Source organism: Cebus imitator, unplaced genomic scaffold, assembly GCF_001604975.1.
Source record: "Cebus imitator isolate Cc_AM_T3 unplaced genomic scaffold, Cebus_imitator-1.0 Scaffold401, whole genome shotgun sequence".
Lineage (NCBI taxonomy): Eukaryota > Metazoa > Chordata > Mammalia > Primates > Cebidae > Cebus > Cebus imitator.
In genome coordinates this window covers 1604609-1625211 of record NW_016107716.1, presented here as the reverse complement: position 1 = coordinate 1625211, position 20603 = coordinate 1604609, and the positions used below count along the sequence as shown (strand labels likewise).

Here is a 20603-nt window from a genome sequence, read left to right as displayed (position 1 = left end):
TTTTTTTTAGTAGAGATAGGGGTTTCTCCATGTTGACCAGACTGGTCTCAAACTCCTGACCTCAAGTGATGTGCCTGCCTTGGCCTCCTAAAGTGCTAGGATTACAGGCGTGAGCCACTGTGCCAGGCCCCTTGTGTTTGTTTTTTACTGTATTTTTACTTTCTCTATCCCCTCAAAAATTAGGCAGGATTTTAATGTATTTTTTATTAAGGAGATTTGGGATATAATAATCAAAAGCAGACTTTTCTGGAAGACGGTCTCTTTCCTGACATTTGTGACCCATAAGCTTAACTTCCTGAGACTGTGGTTGAAGGTAGAGAGTTAAAAGGAGAAGTGGTGAGGGGAGATGTGAGATTCTCCAGTACTAGGAAGCTGCACCACTGCGTCTCCCTGGCAGAGCCCTGGGCAGAAAATGGTTGTCTGATGTTTCTATTGAGGCTAGATTCTCAGCATCAAGATTCCAGCTCCAGTAAAGGTTTCTGTGTCTGGTCCTGGCATGGAAGTTGAAGGGATAAGTAACTTCAAAGGTCAAGTAGGTGCAAAAGATGTGGGTATCCATGACCTTCATGATGAAGTAAAGATGTGCTACCCTCTTCTTAACGTATGGGCCACTCTTAGCCTTTCAAAAGTGCAGGCTACCCTAGGGAGGGGGCCCCTCCCCCAACCCTGCATAAGGAAATAGCCAAGATTGAATTTCCCCCCAGCCTAATGGGATGGGGCTTTGGATTCAGAAATAATTTGATTTCGAGAAAGCAATGTGACTTACCTTGTACGCCCAAGTTTATGCAGCAAGAGTCACATCTGTTACAAATGTCCACAGCCAATATGATATTGCTAAACTGGAATATATTCTTTAGACTGGATTAGTCAGCCTCCTTACCCTTCAATATCCCCCCATCAAGATTTCCCCTAGAACTGAAGAATTCAGGGAACAGATGCCTGGGTCTGAGCATGCCTCTTATGAAAGCACTGCTGTGTTCCAGTGTGATTGTTGGCTAGGCTCTTTGGTGGCGTGTCTACAGAAATGTGCATTAAAAAAAAAATCACTGTTTTGATAGTATACTCGCCCTGCAAGCTACCATGTTATATAAAAAATATTCTCCATCACATGAATACAGTCAACATGGAAGTAATTATGAATGCTGTGCAGAGGCATGTTTCAATTTTCTAACAGGGGATGTCATCGATATATAGCATGGCTCAGTGCCACAGTCCCCAAACCATGCCCCAAACACAACAAGAAAAACACGTGGACTAGATTTGTATTGATTTAAATGTACTGCTATAAGAGTAAACTCAAATTAATGCATGTATCATTCCTGAACAAGCACTGGCTGCCTTTACCACAGAAGGCAAGAGTGGTTAGGAAATTCAGTAACTGGTACCAACATATACGTTTATTTATAGCCATGTCTTATGACATATTTTAAATAAGATGCTCTGTTTTAATTAAAGCGTGACAAGTAAATTAAAAGATGTTAAATTTGCATTAGTCATCTTTCACAAGCAAAGTATAAATAGAATCCTAATACATGGATCTACTAATTGTTCTTCCTATTATCACCACTTGATGTGCCTCTTTTTAGCTTTCATCCTATCTTTTTCCTTCCCACCTTGACTAAACTCTTCACAAGGGTCCACGGTGGCTGCCTCCAGGCTCTGATCTCTTCCCTTTTCACTTTTCTGAAGTGAGACCTTTGGCCCTTCCCCTCCAAAGGAAGAACTCTTGTAAAGGTCACCAGCCACCTCCCAATGGGTCAAACTTAATAGACTCTTTGCCATTTTTATTATGTTGTTCTTCCTCAGTGTTTCATCCACTTGACCATCTTCCTCTTAAAAACTCTGTTTCCTTTTCCTTTATTAAACCCACTGTGCAACAAAAGATTAACTCAGTAGGTCTGGGTTGTTCAAACCCTACACATTCCAAAGAAATATTTGGCCCTTGACTGGTTCTTAGGAGACAACCTCTAAGCCCTTGTAATATCCTGTTTGATTAAAACTGCCTTTGTTTACCTGAGGCCTTAGGCCATGCCAGATAGTTTATGTTAACAATGTGACTTACGGTGGGGGCCTTGAGTCACACGGTATCAACTTGACCACTAGAGAGGCTGGAAACTGGATAACTAAATTCAGCTACTCAGATGATCACATGAGCAGACTGACCCCCAACAAAAACCTTGGACAGAAAGGCTTGGGTGAGCTTCCCTGGTGGGCAATACTTTGTGAGTGTCATCATGTGTGATTTCTGGGAGAATTAATAGCTGCCCATATGACTCTACTGGGAGACAAAAACTGCACGCCTGTGCCTGGTCTTTCCTGGATTCTGCCCTATGTGTCTTTTCCCTTTGCTGATTTTAATCTATACAAACTGTACTTGTGGATATAACAGCTTTTCTGACTTCTGTGTGGTCCTTCTAGGGACTCACTGAACCTAAGGGTGGTCCTGGGGACCCTGACAATAGCAACTCTCTCAGTTCAGTTTAAAAACATTAAAAAAAAATCACCTTCTAGCTGCCATTCACTATACTAAGTTCTGGGCATAGAATGAATGAGAGTGACATTCTTTTACATACTAAGGAATGTATAACCTGATTTGGAAAGATGCTGGTGAGAGGAGCCTGACAAACAGGTCATTTCCACAGAACATGATATGCATATGCCAGATAAGTATGCATGAGTTGTGCCGATTAATCACCTTGCCTATTCAGCTCCAGAATATAAGTTCTTTAAGTATAGGGAAAAAGTCTTATTCATCGTTGTATCCCTAATGCCTACATACTTCAATAAATGTTTTGTTTCGTTTGTTAAATCATTGCAAAATAATGCAAATATCAAGTTATATCATTTTTCCCTCACTTACACTTTTGGTAGCATCAGTTCCTTGATACAACTGAATTTTCCCTGTCTTCCACTTTTCATCCTTACTCGTGGTCTCCTCCCATGCCAGTACATTATTACTGTTTTTCACAAACACTCGAAGTTTCCCGACTTTGTCTCCGGCCAGCCGGTAATCAAAGAACAAACAGAAGTTGCTTTGGGGCTGCAGGTCAGGGAGGAGAAGTTTCAATCGGCCAATGTCTTTCTTGTGACCTGCCAAGGCCGGAACTGCCATATAGTAGCCAATAGCTTTAAGAGACAGGGAAAAATGCACAATTAATGAGGCCATTGTAAGGAGTTTGGCTTTAATGTATAAGAAACCTATAAAAAGTGAACAATCATCTTCTATAGGGAAAGCTGAAGTCCTTTTCATTTTGAACATAGGAACAAAAGTTTCATGCTAAAATAGATTTTAGGGATCACATAATTGAAGTCTTTTGTTATATAGACAAGTAAACTGAGGGTCAGAGGAATTTTTTCACATTCACAAAGCTTGGTAGTAGCAGATATGGGGTAAGAATCTAATTAAATGATCCTTTAGCGCTGCAGGTAATCTGCAGTTGATGGAGAACTTGTGTTCCAAAATCTCATTTCCATTTCGGTGATTTGAAACTTCGAATGCATTTCCCCACTGAGTCAATTATATGTAAGGTGATCAACTCCTTGAGTGGGTCCAGAAACTTGGAATGCATATTCCCCACTGAGCCAATGACATATAAGATGATCAGCTCCTTAAGTGGCGAGATCTCAGCTCACTGCAACCTCTGCCTCCCAAGTTCAAGCAATTCTCCTGCCTCAGCCTCCCGAGTAGCTGGGATTACAGGCACACACCACCCCACTCAGCTGGTGTTTAATCCACAACACACCTGCATTTATACTAGTGGTTTCATGGAGCTCAACTACCATGTGTAACATATCGCTCCAATTTCTGATTTAGTATTACAGGAACACTGTCCTCCAACTCCTACAAATCTTCTAAGTATCTTTTAACCTGTGGTAGTGGACTTTTGCTCATCTCCCATCTTCAGGTTGTGGCTTTGATGAACTTAGGCAAAAAGTCTCAAAGAGTAGGGTCTGAAGAAGTTGATAAGAAGGAAAAATTTCTGTAGAAGCCAGGAAGAAGATGGTCTTCTGCTACTCCAAATCAGAGATACTTGCAGGACCCAGGCTGACATTGCCTTAGTTTTCTTTTCTTTCTTTTTTTTTTTTTTTTTTTTTTTTTTTTTTTTTTTTTTTTTTTTTTTTTTTTCTTTTTTTTTTTTTTTTTTTTTTTTTTTTTTTTTTTTTTTTTTTTTTTTTTTTTTTGAGACGGAGTTTCTCTCTTGTTACCCAGGCTGGAGTGCAATGGCGCGATCTCGGCTCACCGCAACCTCCGCCTCCTGGGTTCAGGCAATTCTCCTGCCTCAGCCTCCTGAGTAGCTGGGATTACAGGCACACGCCACCATGCCCAGCTAATTTTTGTATTTTTAGTAGAGATGGGGTTTCACCATGTTGACCAGGATGGTCTCGATCTCTTGACCTCGTGATCCACCCACATCGGCCTCCCAAAGTACTGGGATTACAGGCGTGAGCCACCGCGCCCAGCCACATTGCCTTAGTTTTCAGTGCATCCAGAGACTGGTCTTCTTCCCCAGGTAGTAGGGTATCCAGATTTAGCAAATAAAAATATAGGATGCCCAGTGGAGTTTGAATTTCAGATACACTACATGTCCAAGACATACTAAAAAGTATTCATTGCCTGTCTGAAATATAGGCATCCTATACTTTATCTGTTATCTCTTTCAGCTACATTCTCTCAGCCTCCTGAGTAGCTGGGATCACAGGTGTATGCTGCCATACTCAGATAATTTTTTCTTTTTTCTTTTTCTTTTCTTTTTTTTTTTTTTGGAGACAGAGTCTTGCTCTGTCACACAGGCTCGAGTGCAATGGCGCGATCTCAGCCCACTGCAACTTCTGCCTCCCAGGTTCAAGAAGTTCTCCAGCCTCAGCTTCCTGAGTAGCTGGGATTACAGGCACACACCACCCCACTCAGCTAATTTCTGTATTTTTAGTAGAGACAGGGTTTCATCATGTTGGCCAGGCTGGTCTGGAACTCCTGACCTCAGGAAATCCACCCACCTCGGCCACCCAAAGTGCTGAGATTACAGGCATGAGCCACTGCATCTGTCCTATTTTTTCAATATCTTGTAGAGATGGGATCCCCCTATGTTGCCCAGGCTGGTCTCAAACTCCTGGGTTCAAGTGATCCTCCTGCCTTGGTCATGTTTCTTTTTCATATTTAGCTGTACAGAGGGAATGAAAACCTCACCTAGAGAGCCAATGGAGGTGCAGGAGGAAAGGGGGTATGATTTGAATGATGCGAAAGCTGAGAACCCTGGGGTTATTTGTGAATTGAATGCTTGTAAATAGGGAATTTCCAATGGACAGAAAACTCAACTTAAGACCTAATGTAACTGTATTTATCAGTTGTGGAGGTCCTGGAATAACCTATGGGCTCCCAGTATGATATAGCTGTGGTAGACATAAATTTAGAGATGCCATCATGGAAGAAAAGAGAAACTCAGGTTAGTCATCAACAAGATAGCTTTTCCAGTGATACGGTGTTTTCAGCCTGGTTAAATTTGCCCTTTGCTTACACTGAATCTTTAGTAAAAGTCTCACTCACACAACTGCTGTGTGAGATGTATCCCCTCTTCCCTAACCCCAAGTTCTAAAAGGAATTATTATTAGGGGATATCTAGGTTTTCTGAGTGCATGTGAGGGCATTAAAGGAAAGATGTTGGGGAGAAATTAGTCTAGAAGAAGGATCTAAAAGAAGGACCTTTTAGCTGAGGGTTGAGCCTGTAGATTCCCAAAGAAATAATTTGATTGGTAAGGAACTGGAGTCCCTGAAGGTATAACAGTTGTCTTTAATTATTTAGCCAGTCTTCAAGAGACAGAGATTCAATCTGTGCTCTAAATGGGATCTGCAAGCCAAACACGTAAGGGGATAGTTAGGGTCCATCAGTAATGTTTAAGTAGGCAATGGGAAGGGTGGGAAGTCTGTAGCTCACAGATAAGATTAAGAAAAATTCAAGGACATGTGGCTTGAAAGAAAACCTCAAGCAACAAACAGAAGGGAAAGCTCAGCCCAGGAGTTCAGGTCATTGACTTGATGCTTATTATGGTTTTCATGCTTTGAGGGGCCACTCTACTAAAACGCCAGGTTTAGGTAGAGGTCATATTTCCTTTCAAGATTTATTTCCCCCATGAAAACAAAACAAAACAAAACAAAACAAAAACTACAAGGTGCCATGACTGGTAAACTGGGAAGAAACAACTTCTATCTTTTCGCCAACTCTTCCAAACTTTATACAAATCTCAACATCTCTCTCTCAGCAGAAGGAGAATGAATATGGAAGATGTTTGTTCACAGATCCTTTGTGGAGGCAGGTGTGTGGGAAAGGGATTAAGCAGAATATACGCTGGTCAAATTAATCATCTATCAAGGGAGATCTTGGAAGGTCTAATAATTTCCAAAAATGACAAGCAACCCTGCCCTGATGAGTAGTAGGAATAACAACTCGCCACTCACGGAGGGCCTTCTATACCTTTACCATATTACAGAACATAAAATTGTCAAATCTAAATACCATTATCTCGATCAGCAGGATTCCAGTCAAAATCATCTTCTCTATCCTGTCTCCAGTCACAGATCCCATGATCGAAGCTGCAGTCAACTGTGATATTTAAATCTGCTAAAAAGAAAGAACAAATTTCATAACCTCTAAGAGCATTAGGAAGATGTCTAACATTTGGAGTTTTGGAAGGCAATACCTTGTTTTCAGTTGTACAGAGTACAGATCATGGCATATCCTGTTTTGAGTTGCATCTGTGAAGCCATTCTGAACAAATTCTGTTGTGATATTAAAAAAAACAAAAAAACTTTGGGAGGCTGAGGTGGGCAGATCACGAGGTCAGGAGCTCGAGACCAGCCTGGCCAATATGATGAAACCTCATCTTCATTAAAAATACAAAAATTAGCTAGATGTGGTGGTAGGTGCCTGTAATCCCAGCTACTTGAGAGGCTGAGGCAGGAGAATTGTTTGAACCCGGGAGGTGGAGGTTGCAGTGAGCCGAGATCATGCCATTGCACTTCAGCCTGGGTGACAAGGCAAGACTCTGTTTCAAAACAAAAACAAAAATAAGGCCAGGCACGGTGGTTCATACCTGTAATCCCAGCACTTTGGGAGGCCAAGGTGGGCGGATCATGAGGTCAGGAGTTTGAGACCAGCCTGGCCAACATAGGGAAACCCTATCTCCACTAAAAATACAAAAAATTAGCTGGGCGTGATGGCAGGCACCTGTAATCACACTGCACTCCAGCCCGGGTGACAGTGCAAGACTACGTTGCAAAAAAAACCCAAAACCAAACAAACAAATAACAAATTAAAAAAATAAGTAATGGGCAAGATCCCCATGCACAAAGAGAAACAGAGAATATAAGCAATTGTTTATCAAATGCAGGCCAGAAAATAAAATCTCTCCTGCCCAAATAAACCAGTGAACACCTTGCTGGAACTTTCTACTTTTTTTTTTTTTTTTTTTTTTTTTGAGACAGGGTCTTGCTCTGTTACCCAGGCTCAAGTATAGTAGCACGAACCTACTTTACATCATTACATCATACATACAGTGCCATTTTAATACTGGCACTGTATGTATGATGTAATGATGTTTCCCTTGGGGCTTTATGAGTGAAGCAGGGATTCATAAACAATCATTTCACTGTATGAAGAAATGAAAATGACATGGACAATGTGAAAGAGCATACATTTGGGAGAAAGTTTTATTTACCTTTGTGTTCTAGTTTGGAAGTTAGCGCTTTCCTTTGGACCAGAACCAGACCAAATTCTCCTGCTTCATTCACCTTAGGGGCTAATAAAGAACACTTGGTCAGTTAAGAAAAACACTTAAAGCCCACATGCTCAGAAGGTATGCATCAAATGACCAAACAGAGAAGGTTAAATCATGTATTCTAATTACAGAATATATTAGAGCAGTGTTTCTCTAACATTTCCAAATAATTTACATTGGATCCAGTGTTTCTCTAACATTTCCAAATAAATTACATTTCCTCATCTAGAACATCTTTTCCAGATACTCCCTTGAGTGAACTAGGCATCTACACTGTTGATACATCCCTTCTCATCAGGTTTTGGAAACATGCTTTTATTTATTTATTTATTTATTTCTTTTTTTTTTTTTTTTTTTTTTTTTTTTTTTTTTTTTTTTTTTTGAGACGGAGTTTCTCTCTTGTTACCCAGGCTGGAGTGCCATGGCGCGATCTCGGCTCACCGCAACCTCCGCCTCCTGGGTTCAGGCAATTCTCCTGCCTCAGCCTCCTGANCATTGGATGCTAGTTCTTGGAGAGGTGGGCCTGTGTCTACTTTTCCTTTGGTTAGATCCAACTGGCATTTGTATATATGACCACCAGTCACAGAGCCAAGACTAGACAAGACAAAACAGAGGGAGCAACAAATGCCCATTCAGAAAGAATGGGAAAGTCTCAGTGTGGAGATGCACGGTGGGTTTATATGGAAACCATCCTGGGGGACTGAGCTTTATGGTGGGCTCTGCACAGCAACCAGTGAAAAAGGAGTATGGGAGTTCTCTAGTTCACACAGAAAACTTAAGCTCCACTATAAAATTTATCCTCCTACATTTGTCGATTTTGGCTTTTAAAATCATAACCACACAACTGTGAGGTTTCATTTTCTTAGACTAGACCTGTCAAAGTGCCTTCAAGAAGTAAAAAGGTAGAGCTTAGCAGATCCACGCAGTGAGCCTCTCTCTGATTTGGGGGCATACATTGTGGAGGGCTGGGCAGCCAAACCACTGTAATTGTAGGACAAGCAGGCTTCCTTGGCTTAAAGTGAGAATGGAAGGTCTGTGTCAAATAGGAAGCCTCCCAGTCAGGGGAACAGGACTTCCCTTCCTTGGTTCTTAGAGCAGCAGGTTTGATTGGGTGTCTGTAGAATTTGTTTGTTTCTAGACCTTACAGAGAATACTGCTTCTCAAGACTTAAGGCCCAACCCATTTTACTTAAGCTATGAAACTGACTTTTTGTCTTCTTTCATTTGCCAGGAGAAATTGCAATTCATTTTTCATAAAACATGTAAAATAAAAGTAACACTCACAAAACACATCTCCTCGCAGGCTTCGCTCCTGCTCTATGTCATTCTTCAGGTCTTTCTCTTCTCTTTTCTTCTCCACAAACCCCTCTTTCATTCTCTCTTCATTCCCTTTTTTATCTCCGTGAGAGTTCCCATCTCTGGAAATACTCTCTTCATGGTTGAAGGGTTGCAAGTTTGCCTTATGGGTAGGAGTCCTGGTGGGTTCTGGGGTGACATTTTTAATTTTTACCTTCTTTTTCATGCTGTTTTTGTGAGCAAACAACTTCTTGATTCTGTCTTTGATGGTACCAGGTGCTCTGAGGACTTCCTTTACAGATTTTTCAGGGATAGCTAAAACAAATAAGAGGCAAGACGTTCCAAATTGGCTGATAATTACTCACAAAAATGGAGCATTTAAAAAGTGCTAAAGTGTAGTAAGTGAATGCTTCCAAAATGAACCCACAGGAGGCTCTACCATTTGATAAATTAGGAAGAACTATATTTGTATCTGTTTTAAGCAGATCAGTGTTATGGTACTTATCTTAATTATCTTTTGTTTTGCTTCAGAGACTACTTTAGTGAAACACCTACTGCTATCCAATTGGGCTACAGATCCCAAAGACATGGATTTGCCAGGGTCTTCTAATATTTCTGCTTTCATTCTGGTATTCTCCAAAACTGGTATTGTCCTGGTAGCCTTATAGATTTGTCCAAATTTGATGTTCAAAGATTAAAGCTACAGCATTAGTTTGAACCATGTAAGTTGTAATAATGAGCCATTTGTGACCTATAAAAATGGTGACTTATTGTTCAATATACACATACCCAATTTTCTTTCCCCTCCTTTCTCTCCCCTTTTTCACCTCAGTCAACCATTATCTAAAGTTAAATGATTTTATTTATTAAATATTTCAGAGAGGCTTCTATGCTTACTATTTTTCATTTACTATTTCTCACTGCAAAAGTATTACTTTAAAAATATACCTCTAGATCAATGGTTCCTATCCTTCAGTGGACTAACGACCCTTGGAGGAAAAAGTGTCAAACTCGAGAGGTACAAAAGAGTTCATTTAGTCAGGGACTCTTGTCTTGTAGATGAGGCAACTGGGTGTTAAGTGACTTGCCCAAAGTCACTCATCTAACTAGGGACAGAACTAAGATTTGGGAATAGAGCATATGAATGACTCTTTTTCTTTTCTTTTTTCTTTCTTTCTTTTATAAATATTTGAGACAGAGCTTCACTCTTGTTGCCAAGGCTGGAATGCAGTGAAACGATGTTGGCTCACTGCAACCTCCCCCTCCCAGGTTCAAGCGATTCTCCTGCCTCAGCCTCCTGAGTAGCTGGGATTACAGGTGCATGCTACCACACCAGGCTTATTTTTGTATTTTTAGTAGAGATGGGGTTTTGCCATGTTGGCCAGGCTGGTCTTGAACTCCTGACCTCAGGTGATCCACCCACCTTGGCCTCCGAAAGTGTTGGGATTACAGGCATGAGCCACTGCACCTGACCATGAACGACTCTTTTTCAAGTCCTATTTCTATGATAGATTGGTTCCTGCTTTAAGATTAAGGTAACTTTTCTCTAGACTGGTTCAAATTCCTTGAGATCTATAATTCAAAGATATATGCCTCCTTTTCAGGGATATACTCATGATAATTCAGAATATCCAACTGATAGAAAAAAGTAATTAATTTTTTAAAAATTAAAAACACTGATCTTTAAAATCAAACATATTGCCTCACTATAAAATATCTAGGCATGTACTAATCTATGAATAAGCAAGAAAGGGTCTAATAACACCTCAGTCAATTCACATAATTCTATTATTTGGAAATAGTTTAGAGGAAAATGGAACAAGGGGGCAGACATCAATTTTGATGCCTAAAAAGAGTACTATAAAAAATTGGACTGGGATTTTATTACAGTATTTTTCTTGGCAATATTTTAACCTCTTCTCCTGCTTTATTCCTTCTCTATCATTTGGGTGATTCAATCTATATCAAAGTAGTAGAAAAAAAAACAAAGAGGAGTCCACAATAGTTGGGGTAACCAACAGGGAGAAGAAAAATGCTTTGAAAATATATATGCTCTTAATACATTGATTTTACTTTGGAATCAAAAGAGCAACATCTTTATTTTCAGTGAAATATTCTAGTTATTTAACATTGTGACAGTCTGACTATAGGTATGAAACCAACAAGTAATGCATCATTACTCATTTTCCTGACCTTCAGATGGCCTGTTTCAGCTACTTTGCCAGAGGTTGCATGTTAAGTTATGACCATAATGTGTGATTATATATAGACCTTCCTCTGGAGGCCCCACTGTAATTCTGTCCATGGGACATCTTTCCCAGTACCCAGCAAGAAAAATTAACAGGAAACCCCTATTCTCTGTAAATTTCCTTTTTGCAATCAGTAACATAAAACTAAAGACCTTTAATAAATAATGAGGAAAGGGTTTCAACCCACACCAGGCAAACCTAAACATCTGCTTTCAGTTTCTGCTTTGAAGTTCAAATGTTCCTATTGAGAAGAAACAAAAACCAAAACATCATAACCTTGATAGTGTTGACAATTTCATTCTCTTAGTATGTAAAGAGAAAGCTAGGCAAGGATAAAAATGCACTTTAATGATATGCATATGCATAAGTAGATTTGGATTTATTTAGTTATTGCTGCTTTAAATTTGACATTATGATGGTTTTCTCGTAAAAATTTATTGATTATTACATCATCTTCTTGAGAATATAAAAATGTGGGAGGGACTAGGTGTGGTGGCTCAGCCTGTAATCCCAGAACTTTGGGAGCCTGAGGCAGGCAGATAACTTGAGGTCGGAAGTCCAAGACCAGCCTGGCCAACATAGTAAAACCCTGTCTCTACTAAAAATACAAAAGTTAGCTGGGCATGGTGGCAAGTGCCTGTAATCCCAGCTACTCAGGAGGCTGAGGCAGGAGAATTGCTTGAACCCAGGAGGCAGAGGTTGCAATGAGCCAAGATCATGCCACTACTCTCCAGGCAGGGCAACAGAGTGAGACACCATCTCAAAAAAACAAAAAATGTGGAGGGAGTTGCAGTAGGACGGTCTTTGGCACATTTGGGGAACTCAGATATAAAACTTAGATATTTCAAAGTCTTCAGGTTCGCAGGCCAGTTTTTTTGTAAAGTTGACAATTTCTCTTGGGAGGGATTTGAGATTTCTCCAAATACCCATGTTGTCAAACACTTCTACCAACCTGAAAACCCTAATTTTAATTTCATATCTTTGGAATAAAACTTTATAGAAGATCACTCTTAGGTGAGAATATCTTACCCAGGAGGAACATGACTGACATTCACTCAACTGTGCTTAGTTCGTTAGATGATCTATCATCTAGGAGGAGAAAAGTTCTACTAATCTGAGCTTTAGACACAGTCCTGGAAGGAGGAGCTTAACCACAGATGAGGAATGTATTCTAGCATGGGATCCAGGAAACAGGAAGGGGCTAGGATGGAACAAAAGGTGAGCCAACAGAGTCTGCTGGGGAGGGCAAACTTTGAGTTCTCCATCACAGAGGATTAACCAATTGGTCATGAACACACCTGTCCTGTTTTTAAGCACATAATCCTGAAGCCCAATTTCCTGAGTTTGATTCCTAGCTCCCACATCTTCTAGCCATAGGTCCTCAAATGAAAAATTAACTTCTCTTTGCCTCAGTCTCTCCATTTATAAAGTTTGGATAAGAATAGGTTTTTTCTGGGAGGCTTAACTGGGTGAGCACACATCAATTACTAAGATTAGTGTTTGGCATGTACTCAACATGTGTGCTATTATTTTTAGCATTCATCACCAGAATGTGTAACATCTTTTCCTGAGTTAGAAAAATTCCCAGGCCATACCTCCGAATTTCTAATGTTTATAATTGAAGAAAAAATGGGGATGGTCTGGTTGTACCAAAGCCCATATTCTTGGATACACACTATATAAATTGAATTAAGCCATAAGCATATTTTTAATGACTAAACAAGCTGCTTTTCTATAGAAATAATTGTTGAATTTGGTAAGAAGGGCTTTGTGACTATTATTCTTACTCCTAGCACATGCCTATTAAGCATTTCATATATTCTGGGCTGGTGCTAAACCCTTTAGATGGATGTTTACTTATTCTGTATGAATAAATTTAATCATCAAAGCAATATTAAGGGCTAGATATTATCATCTCTATTTTTCAGGTGTGGAAACTGAGGTACCAAAAGGTTAAATAATCTGTTCTGAGTCTGCAGGTAGTAGGCTAGGGAGTCAGCAATCAAGCTAAGGTAATGATTCCAGAAGCTGTGCTCCTGGTAAGCAAATGACAGTTTCCTTTCCTAAGTTGACTGTTACTCCCAAAATTGGGTATTATCTGGCATTTGATTTTCTGAGAATGAGGTGTAGCTGCTGTCAAATCAAGACCAAATTATCTGGCAGTATATTATTAATACTCATATTAGAACAATAAAACATATACACATCTACATTTAGAGTGCTTCTTCCTTTAGGTATAGAGACTGGGTTAGGATAATCTAACTCCTTTTCCATAATGTGATGTAGAGTCTGAACTTTTCAAAACAATGAACTTAATAAAAGTTGCTACATCAATGCCATGTATATATATAGAGAGATATATATATAAAATGTAGACAGAGTCTTGCTGTGTTGCCCAGTCTGGAGTGCAGTGACGCTATCTCAGCTCACTGCAATCCCTGCCTCCCGGGTTCAAGCAATTCTCCTACCTCAGCCTCCTGAGTAGCTGGGACTACATGCACATGCCACCATGCCAGGTTAATTTTTTGTATTTTAGTAGAGACAGGGTTTCATCCTGTTTCCCAGACTAGTCTCAAACTCCTGAGCTCAGGCAATCTGCCTGCCTCGGCTTCCCAAAGTGCTAGGATAACAGGCATGAGCCACTGCACCCAGCCTATGCCCTATATTATTCAATAGCAATTTATGTGCATACAAATGTATTCTGCAATATAACATTTTATAATGCTGAATGCTAACTAGATACAATTCTCTCATTTTTGTTTTTATGACTCTTGTGTGTACATAAGAGTGGATTTTGGAGTATCCTTTAAGGAATGAGTGTTAAGGCTTTGTTAAGATGAATTTTCAACAGTAACATAGCTGTTTATTTTATGGAGAATTAAAGGAAAATGAAAAGGGTTGGACAAGTAATATAGTGAATGACCCAAAGATAGTTTTCTTCTTTAAATAAACATTCCAGTGAAAGACTAAAGAAATAAATTAGCTGCAGAATGGATAACAAAATGCATAATTTTCAGATATTGAATAGAACAGTGTAATGAATTTGAGGTTTCAAAGAATAAAGACAAATTTCCTTTATCCCAAAATAAAGTTGGATGGTCCAAGAAAAACAGACATTTTCTTGACACAAGAAATGTTTGTGTTGATGTGGGATTTACAATTTCAAAGCACTGGGTTACATTATGGAAAATGCAGGCTGCAAACAACTACCTAATTGCATGCTTAAAGATGTTGCCTTCATTTTAACATTAATAATACATTGTGGTTTCAAGGGGATCAAATGACGAGGAAGAAAGATGGCTCCAGGTTTACTCTGGGCCTTTAATTCTTATGCCTAGAAATAGGAGAGTGAGTATGTGGGGGTGAGTTGCTCACTTACTGAAACAGATGTTTTCCTGAGGTGTCTTTTATTTATATGCACAGCATTTTTTGCATTCATCTTTGTGAAATTTCAGAGTGTGTGGCCCTTAACAAACAGCTGATTGAAATGATACTAATAACAATCACAACTAACTTTAATGAACATCTACTATGTGTTCCTGCTAAACTAAGCTCTCTGCCTGTATTACCTCATTTAAACCTCACGATGAACCTCTGTAAGACATATTTGTCTTAGTGGGGTTCCTCCAAGCAGAGACTGAGACAAGGATTTGGGTGCAGATGGCTTATTTGGAAGGTGATTCCAGGAGGCAGAAACTGGGGAGAGGAGACAGTAAGACAGGAAGAGAGAAAAGCCAAAAGATGGTACTTAGATGGACAGGTAATCACTGTGGGTAATTGGGGCTGAGTCCTGCTGGGACATCTGGGACCCAATGCAGAGCACACCTCAGAACTGTCCCACCCTGTGAAGTGGAAGCTGGAGTATTTATCCAGAGACTTCTGTCAGAGAGAGAGCACTGCTAGAGATACACATGCAACTGTCTACTCTGCCTCGGTAGGATTAGCGAGCTCCAAGAAACTGTGGGCTGGCCCATTACAATAACCCACCACAGTACTACCACAAACCCCATTATGAATAGGAGGAAACTGAGCTTAGAGAGGTTAAGAAATTTGCTAAAGGTCACAGCCAGCATGGGGCAGAGCTAAGATTTAAATTCAGGCCTTCCCAACCTGGAATATACATGTTCAAATTTGGTGGCATCAAGGAGATTTGATCGTGGGTCCCTTGAGCACTCATCCAATATGGAAAGCTGATTTATTCTGTCTCCTCTCTGGGGGCCTCCCAAGGTTATGGTGTCCTTCCCCACAACCTACCTATGCACAGTGCTGCATGGGCAGCCAATCTCTCTCTCTCTGAATCAAGTTTCAGAAGGACATCATTGGATATTTCTATCTAGAGGGATAGAAACCATGGCATCCAGTTGCTGGACACTAAGTGGTCATTTAATCCCATCTCCAGCCCAATGCAGGAATCTGTTTCAGACCCCTCAGCCTGCAAACCAGGGGCAGCGGAATGTCCTTACTCCATGGGGTTCCCTGCTCCACTCCAAAGTACCTAGCAGCCATGTTTAAGAGAGAATGTAACCACCCACTGCACTTAGTTTGCTTTGGAAAGCCACTTTTATTTCATATTTCTTAAAATATTTACAGGCGCAATTTATGCTTTTCCATACTATACTTCCCAGACTAAATGCTGCCCTATTCTTTTGGCAGTTCTTCACAGAATTTGATTTCCAGACTCAATTTCTTTGGTTATATTCTTTCGTACATACTCTTGTCCAGTGGTACTCAACAATAGCCCTCTGGGGTACTGTGAACCTTTTACGGGTGTAGCGCTAAATGCCTATCATGGTACATATGGTTTATTTTTGTATGACTGGTCAATAGTCTGACAGTCATTTGCATCATTGGCAGCATTGGCCAGACAGTGGTATGGGATGTGACGTAGGTCACGGTATACCTTGCAGCCACATTTATTGAACATGTGGGAACTCTGCTAAGGGGTATATAAGAGAGTTGAATCAGGACAGTCAACAAGTCTAGTCACATGATGAGCCAGTGCTAAAAGGGGCATGACCAGAGGGATAAGCCTGGATGACTTTATTAATTTTTTAAAAATTTTCTTGAGATGGAGTCTTACTCTGTTGCCCAGGCTAGAGTGCAGTGGTGTGATCTCTGGAGTACAGAGGCTCACTGCAATCTCTGCCTCCCAAGTTCAAGTGATTCTTGTGTCTCAGACTCCCAAGTAGATGGGATTAAAGACGTGCACCACCATGCCTGGCTAATTTTTTTGTATTTTTAGTAGAGACAGTGTTTCACCATGTTGGCCGGGCTGGTCTTGAACTCCTGACCTCAGGTGATCCACCTACTTGGGCCTCCCAAAGTGCTAGGATTACAGATGTGAGCCGTCACACCCAGCAGAACCTGGATGACTTTTAATATTGTAAGATATTGTGTACTAAGGGAGTGACTGCACTGTAATCACAGCTGCCTTGCCTTGGAAGACATTCCTGGTGTTCACCAAGATTTCTAGTTTTCTTCTCTTTTGGAGCACAGAGCAAGTTTATTATTATTTTTGTCCCTTGATGTTAGATACTTCCTAACTGAATAAATTAAGAGCTGGTGCATGATTTTCCATGCTTCTTTCTCTGCTGTGGCAAACCCTAAAGCCTTAAATTGAGACCATGGTACTATAAGATGACGGGGCCTCTGTCAGCCTATGTCCTTAAGTGACTGTATTGACAAGAAACCCCTGAAAAATTATCTTTGGACATATTACATGAGTGAGAAATAAACCTGTATTGTTGTTGTAGTTATTAATAGCAGTGACATTTTATTGTTAGATGGCTAGTTTATAAATTTAAAGTTTTAACACACAGTATGAAAGAATTTATCAGCAAGAACAATAGAACTCTCTGCTATATACATTAAAACAAGTGAATCTGGGCCTGAGGATGACAGATAAATTGATCATACTTATGGTGATTCAGCTTCATCATACTTTGTTTCGGTTGTGTTATGCATTCTGGAAAATGTCCTGATTCACTTGGTTTAAAAACCTTTGTGGTTTTAAGCCAATGATATTTTAGGTTTGCTTGTTACTGCACCATAACTCAGTCTGTCCTGATATATTTTCTCAGTGTCTTTTGTCCTGAAATCTTATGTTCAGTATTTGAGTATGCCGTGGCCAGAAAGATACTAAGTACCCTTGCTCTTCTTTAAGTTTAGTGCCTACAACTTCAGTGGGTATTGGAGATATGGTCCAATTAGCAAAGAAGAAAAGGCTGAGGCAGAGTTAAACTCAGACACTACACTACACACACGCACACAGACACACACACACAGAATGAGAGTGACGGAGAGGGAGACAAAGAAAGAAGGAAAGAAATAAAGAGAGGAAGGAGATATAGGGAGAATGCTTCATTGGGAATAGCTAAGGCATCACGATCAAATGCTACTTACCGGAACACCGAAATCCGTTGCCTTTATATCCCTGCTTGCATTTACACTTGAAGGACCCTTGGGTATTGAAGCAATTGGCATGGTGGCTGCACGTATGGGAATCCATAGTACATTCATTTATATCTAAAAAAAGAACATTCCAGTGAACAACTCTGTGGTATAGGGCTTGCTGAAAGACTGTCCCTTACACTTGACCAACTGCAGGGCTAAGCACTAAACACTCCTGAGAAACCAAGCATTGCCTGAGAACTGAGAGGTGTTCAGAACTGCAGGCACATTGGCCGGAGGCCCTGGCTTTGTTTGCTGCCTGGTATGTAAGGAGTGTATTTGCTGCTCCACCTCCCCCACAGCAATTTCATCTCCTGCTTATCAATGTTATTAAAATCTGTAAGATGTTTAGGTTTTTCTCTTAACTTTTTCATCTAACTTAGAGCTCAATAACAATATCAAAAAATCAATTCTATATTTGGAAGGGTTTGAAACTCCTAACAAACAAAATACATGATCAACTAGGAACCACTGACATCATCTAACTTACAGGCACAGGCATTTTGTTCTAAGACTGCCAGGAGAAAGGGTCAGGCTGGTCTGAGCTTGTCTGCTAGTTTTAGAGGAGGAAAATTACTAAATTTCACCTAAGTGAGAGGTTCATTTGCTGTATTCTCCACCCCATTTTCTATCTATGCATTTGTAGACATATATATACAGCATAGCCTGTTAGTTTTAATTTAGCCACAAAGCTGAGCGCAGATGCTAATCTTAATCACTTTTAACGTCTAAAAGTTTTGTTTCCTTTTGAAGCTTTCCATGTGAATTCCACCCTGTCCTATGGAAACTCCCCTTAGGTATGAGGAAACAGGATTAAACTCTGTAACACAGCATCATAGGATTACAGGACTGGTTGGGTCTGCAGGAGGGCATGGAGTCCAAGTCCACAAGAAACATGGATTTTATGATCCTCTCTAGGATGGTCTTTGTGTTTGAGATTTGAGGGAAGAGCTGTGGAAACTTCACAAGATGGTTCAAAACCCAGCAATTGTGTGTTGCCCCAACATGATTACACAAGACATGTCCTGGGAAGCCCTGAGTATAGGGTTGAAAGAAATCCTATTTTTTCTCAACCATTAGCCTTCCATGACATGCATATACCTTTGTTACACATGTGTACAGAAATCTACAGGGAGCCCAAATTTCCCTTTCTATAGGGCAGGCCCCATCCTATAGTATATAAAGGGCAATGGGAATGCATCCAAGTGTTCCCCAAATACCCCATCTCACTTGTTCATGGATGCCTGAAATCTATTCACTAAGGAACAGAACAAAATACTTATTTCACATAGATTAGGGCAATAGCTGACTGGTACCAGAATCTTATCAGAGAGCGATTTTCATGACCCTGGAAAGGGAACATTATATTTGGAGCTTGAACTATGAAAGGGCTGAAAGAGGAGAAAGGAAAGAGCATGGGCATTCCTGTCTCTCATACATTTCTCTAAAGCCACCCCTGATGGAAACTGTTATAAACAGACCACTGAGATCAAGAATACACAGACCTTGTTATTCTTCCTTTTACCAAATATAAATACTGCTTCGTTGTTCCCATTTTTAGATGTGTAACTGGAGATAGAACCAAAAATGTAAACAAAACAAAACACCAAGTTAAAAGGAGTCCCACCAAAATCATCTCAAGATAGTCGTTTTCACAAGAGAGCTGTATTCCTTACTTTAAATCTTTATTGACCTAGCTTTATGATTGATGTCATTGGAATTCCCTAAATGCCAGACGTTTAAAAAATCTTTTCCTTATTGTTAAGCTGGTCAGCACAGTGATTGTTCAACTAATAGATTGAATTGACTTCAAAATATCTGCAGAGAAGGCCCAAAGGTTTGGTGGGGACAGGAGAAAAAAGGAAAAGGTGCCATCAAATCTTACCTACACAGTCATATCGGCCACTGACATATTGCAGTTTGAAACCAACTTGACATTTGCAGTAGTAGCTTCCAAATGTGTTCACACATCTTCGATTGTAGGGACAGATGGCTTTGCCAGAGGCACATTCATCAATATCTAGGATGTAAAACCAGAAGGTGTCACTGATAGCAAGAAAAGTAGCCACATGCATGCATACATGCACACACACACACACACAGCCTGTACTGTGCATGCACACGTGCAGTTTCTTTACCTGGGAAACTGGTTATAGTACACTGGTGCCAACATCATATCCCCTGGCAAGTGTTCTAGATCCCCCAGGCACAGACACAGCCCTTCACTTTATCTACTTATATTACTTTATACCTCTTCAGGAGGCATTATCTTTCTATAATGTCATTACTTACATTCACATCTTCTGTTAGGCCTTGGCTGTTCTTGGGCAGTTAGCATGTGTCTGGCTTGGTACCTATACATTACATGTGTGCTGAGTGAGTATTTTCCCCAGCTGAGTGAATATTGTATATTGTATAACAGATACAATTTTTGAAACTAGAGTCCAATAGCTACGCTTTAAGTAAATCAAACACACACACTTTTACAATTTGCATTTTACAAAATAACTACTTCATTAGTAAGACTGTCCAAGGCCCCTGCAATATTGACTCACAGAAATGGGGTTGTGAAGGCATGTACTTATGCATACATTGTGGGTCTGGTGTAATTATGTAATGATGTTATTTTAGCCAACAATAGGCATATTGTTCCTTTTCTACCATTGAGAGTCAGGTTACAGAGGGGCTCACAGCTATGCTGATCCATCCACTAAGCCTCAGGCTTGGTTTAACTTTCAAATGCCAAATCAAATAGATGGTAGGTTGTTCTTCTGAATCTGGCTTAAACATGCAAGTTGGTGCTGTCTTACTATTTTCCTTGCATTTTTTTTTTTTTTTT

The 20603-nt window shown here is 40.1% G+C and overlaps 1 protein-coding gene across 2 annotated transcripts in view; it reads right to left on the bottom strand.

The window, feature by feature from the left end:
- EGFL6 (EGF like domain multiple 6) overlaps nt 1-20603 on the bottom strand; it is a 62070-nt gene that overhangs the window by 3748 nt on the left and 37719 nt on the right. The window contains exons 6-11 of one of the 2 annotated variants that reach the window (XM_017508818.2): nt 19650-19784; nt 17717-17839; nt 9054-9380; nt 7711-7791; nt 6510-6611; nt 2861-3126 (exon numbers count right to left, since the gene is read on the bottom strand). In XM_017508818.2, the coding sequence (XP_017364307.2) occupies nt 2861-3126; nt 6510-6611; nt 7711-7791; nt 9054-9380; nt 17717-17839; nt 19650-19784 (1034 nt within the window). Of the gene's footprint in view, nt 1-2860; nt 3127-6509; nt 6615-7710; nt 7792-9053; nt 9381-17716; nt 17840-19649; nt 19785-20603 lie in introns of both variants that reach the window. The other variant, XM_017508817.2, reaches the window with a different exon arrangement.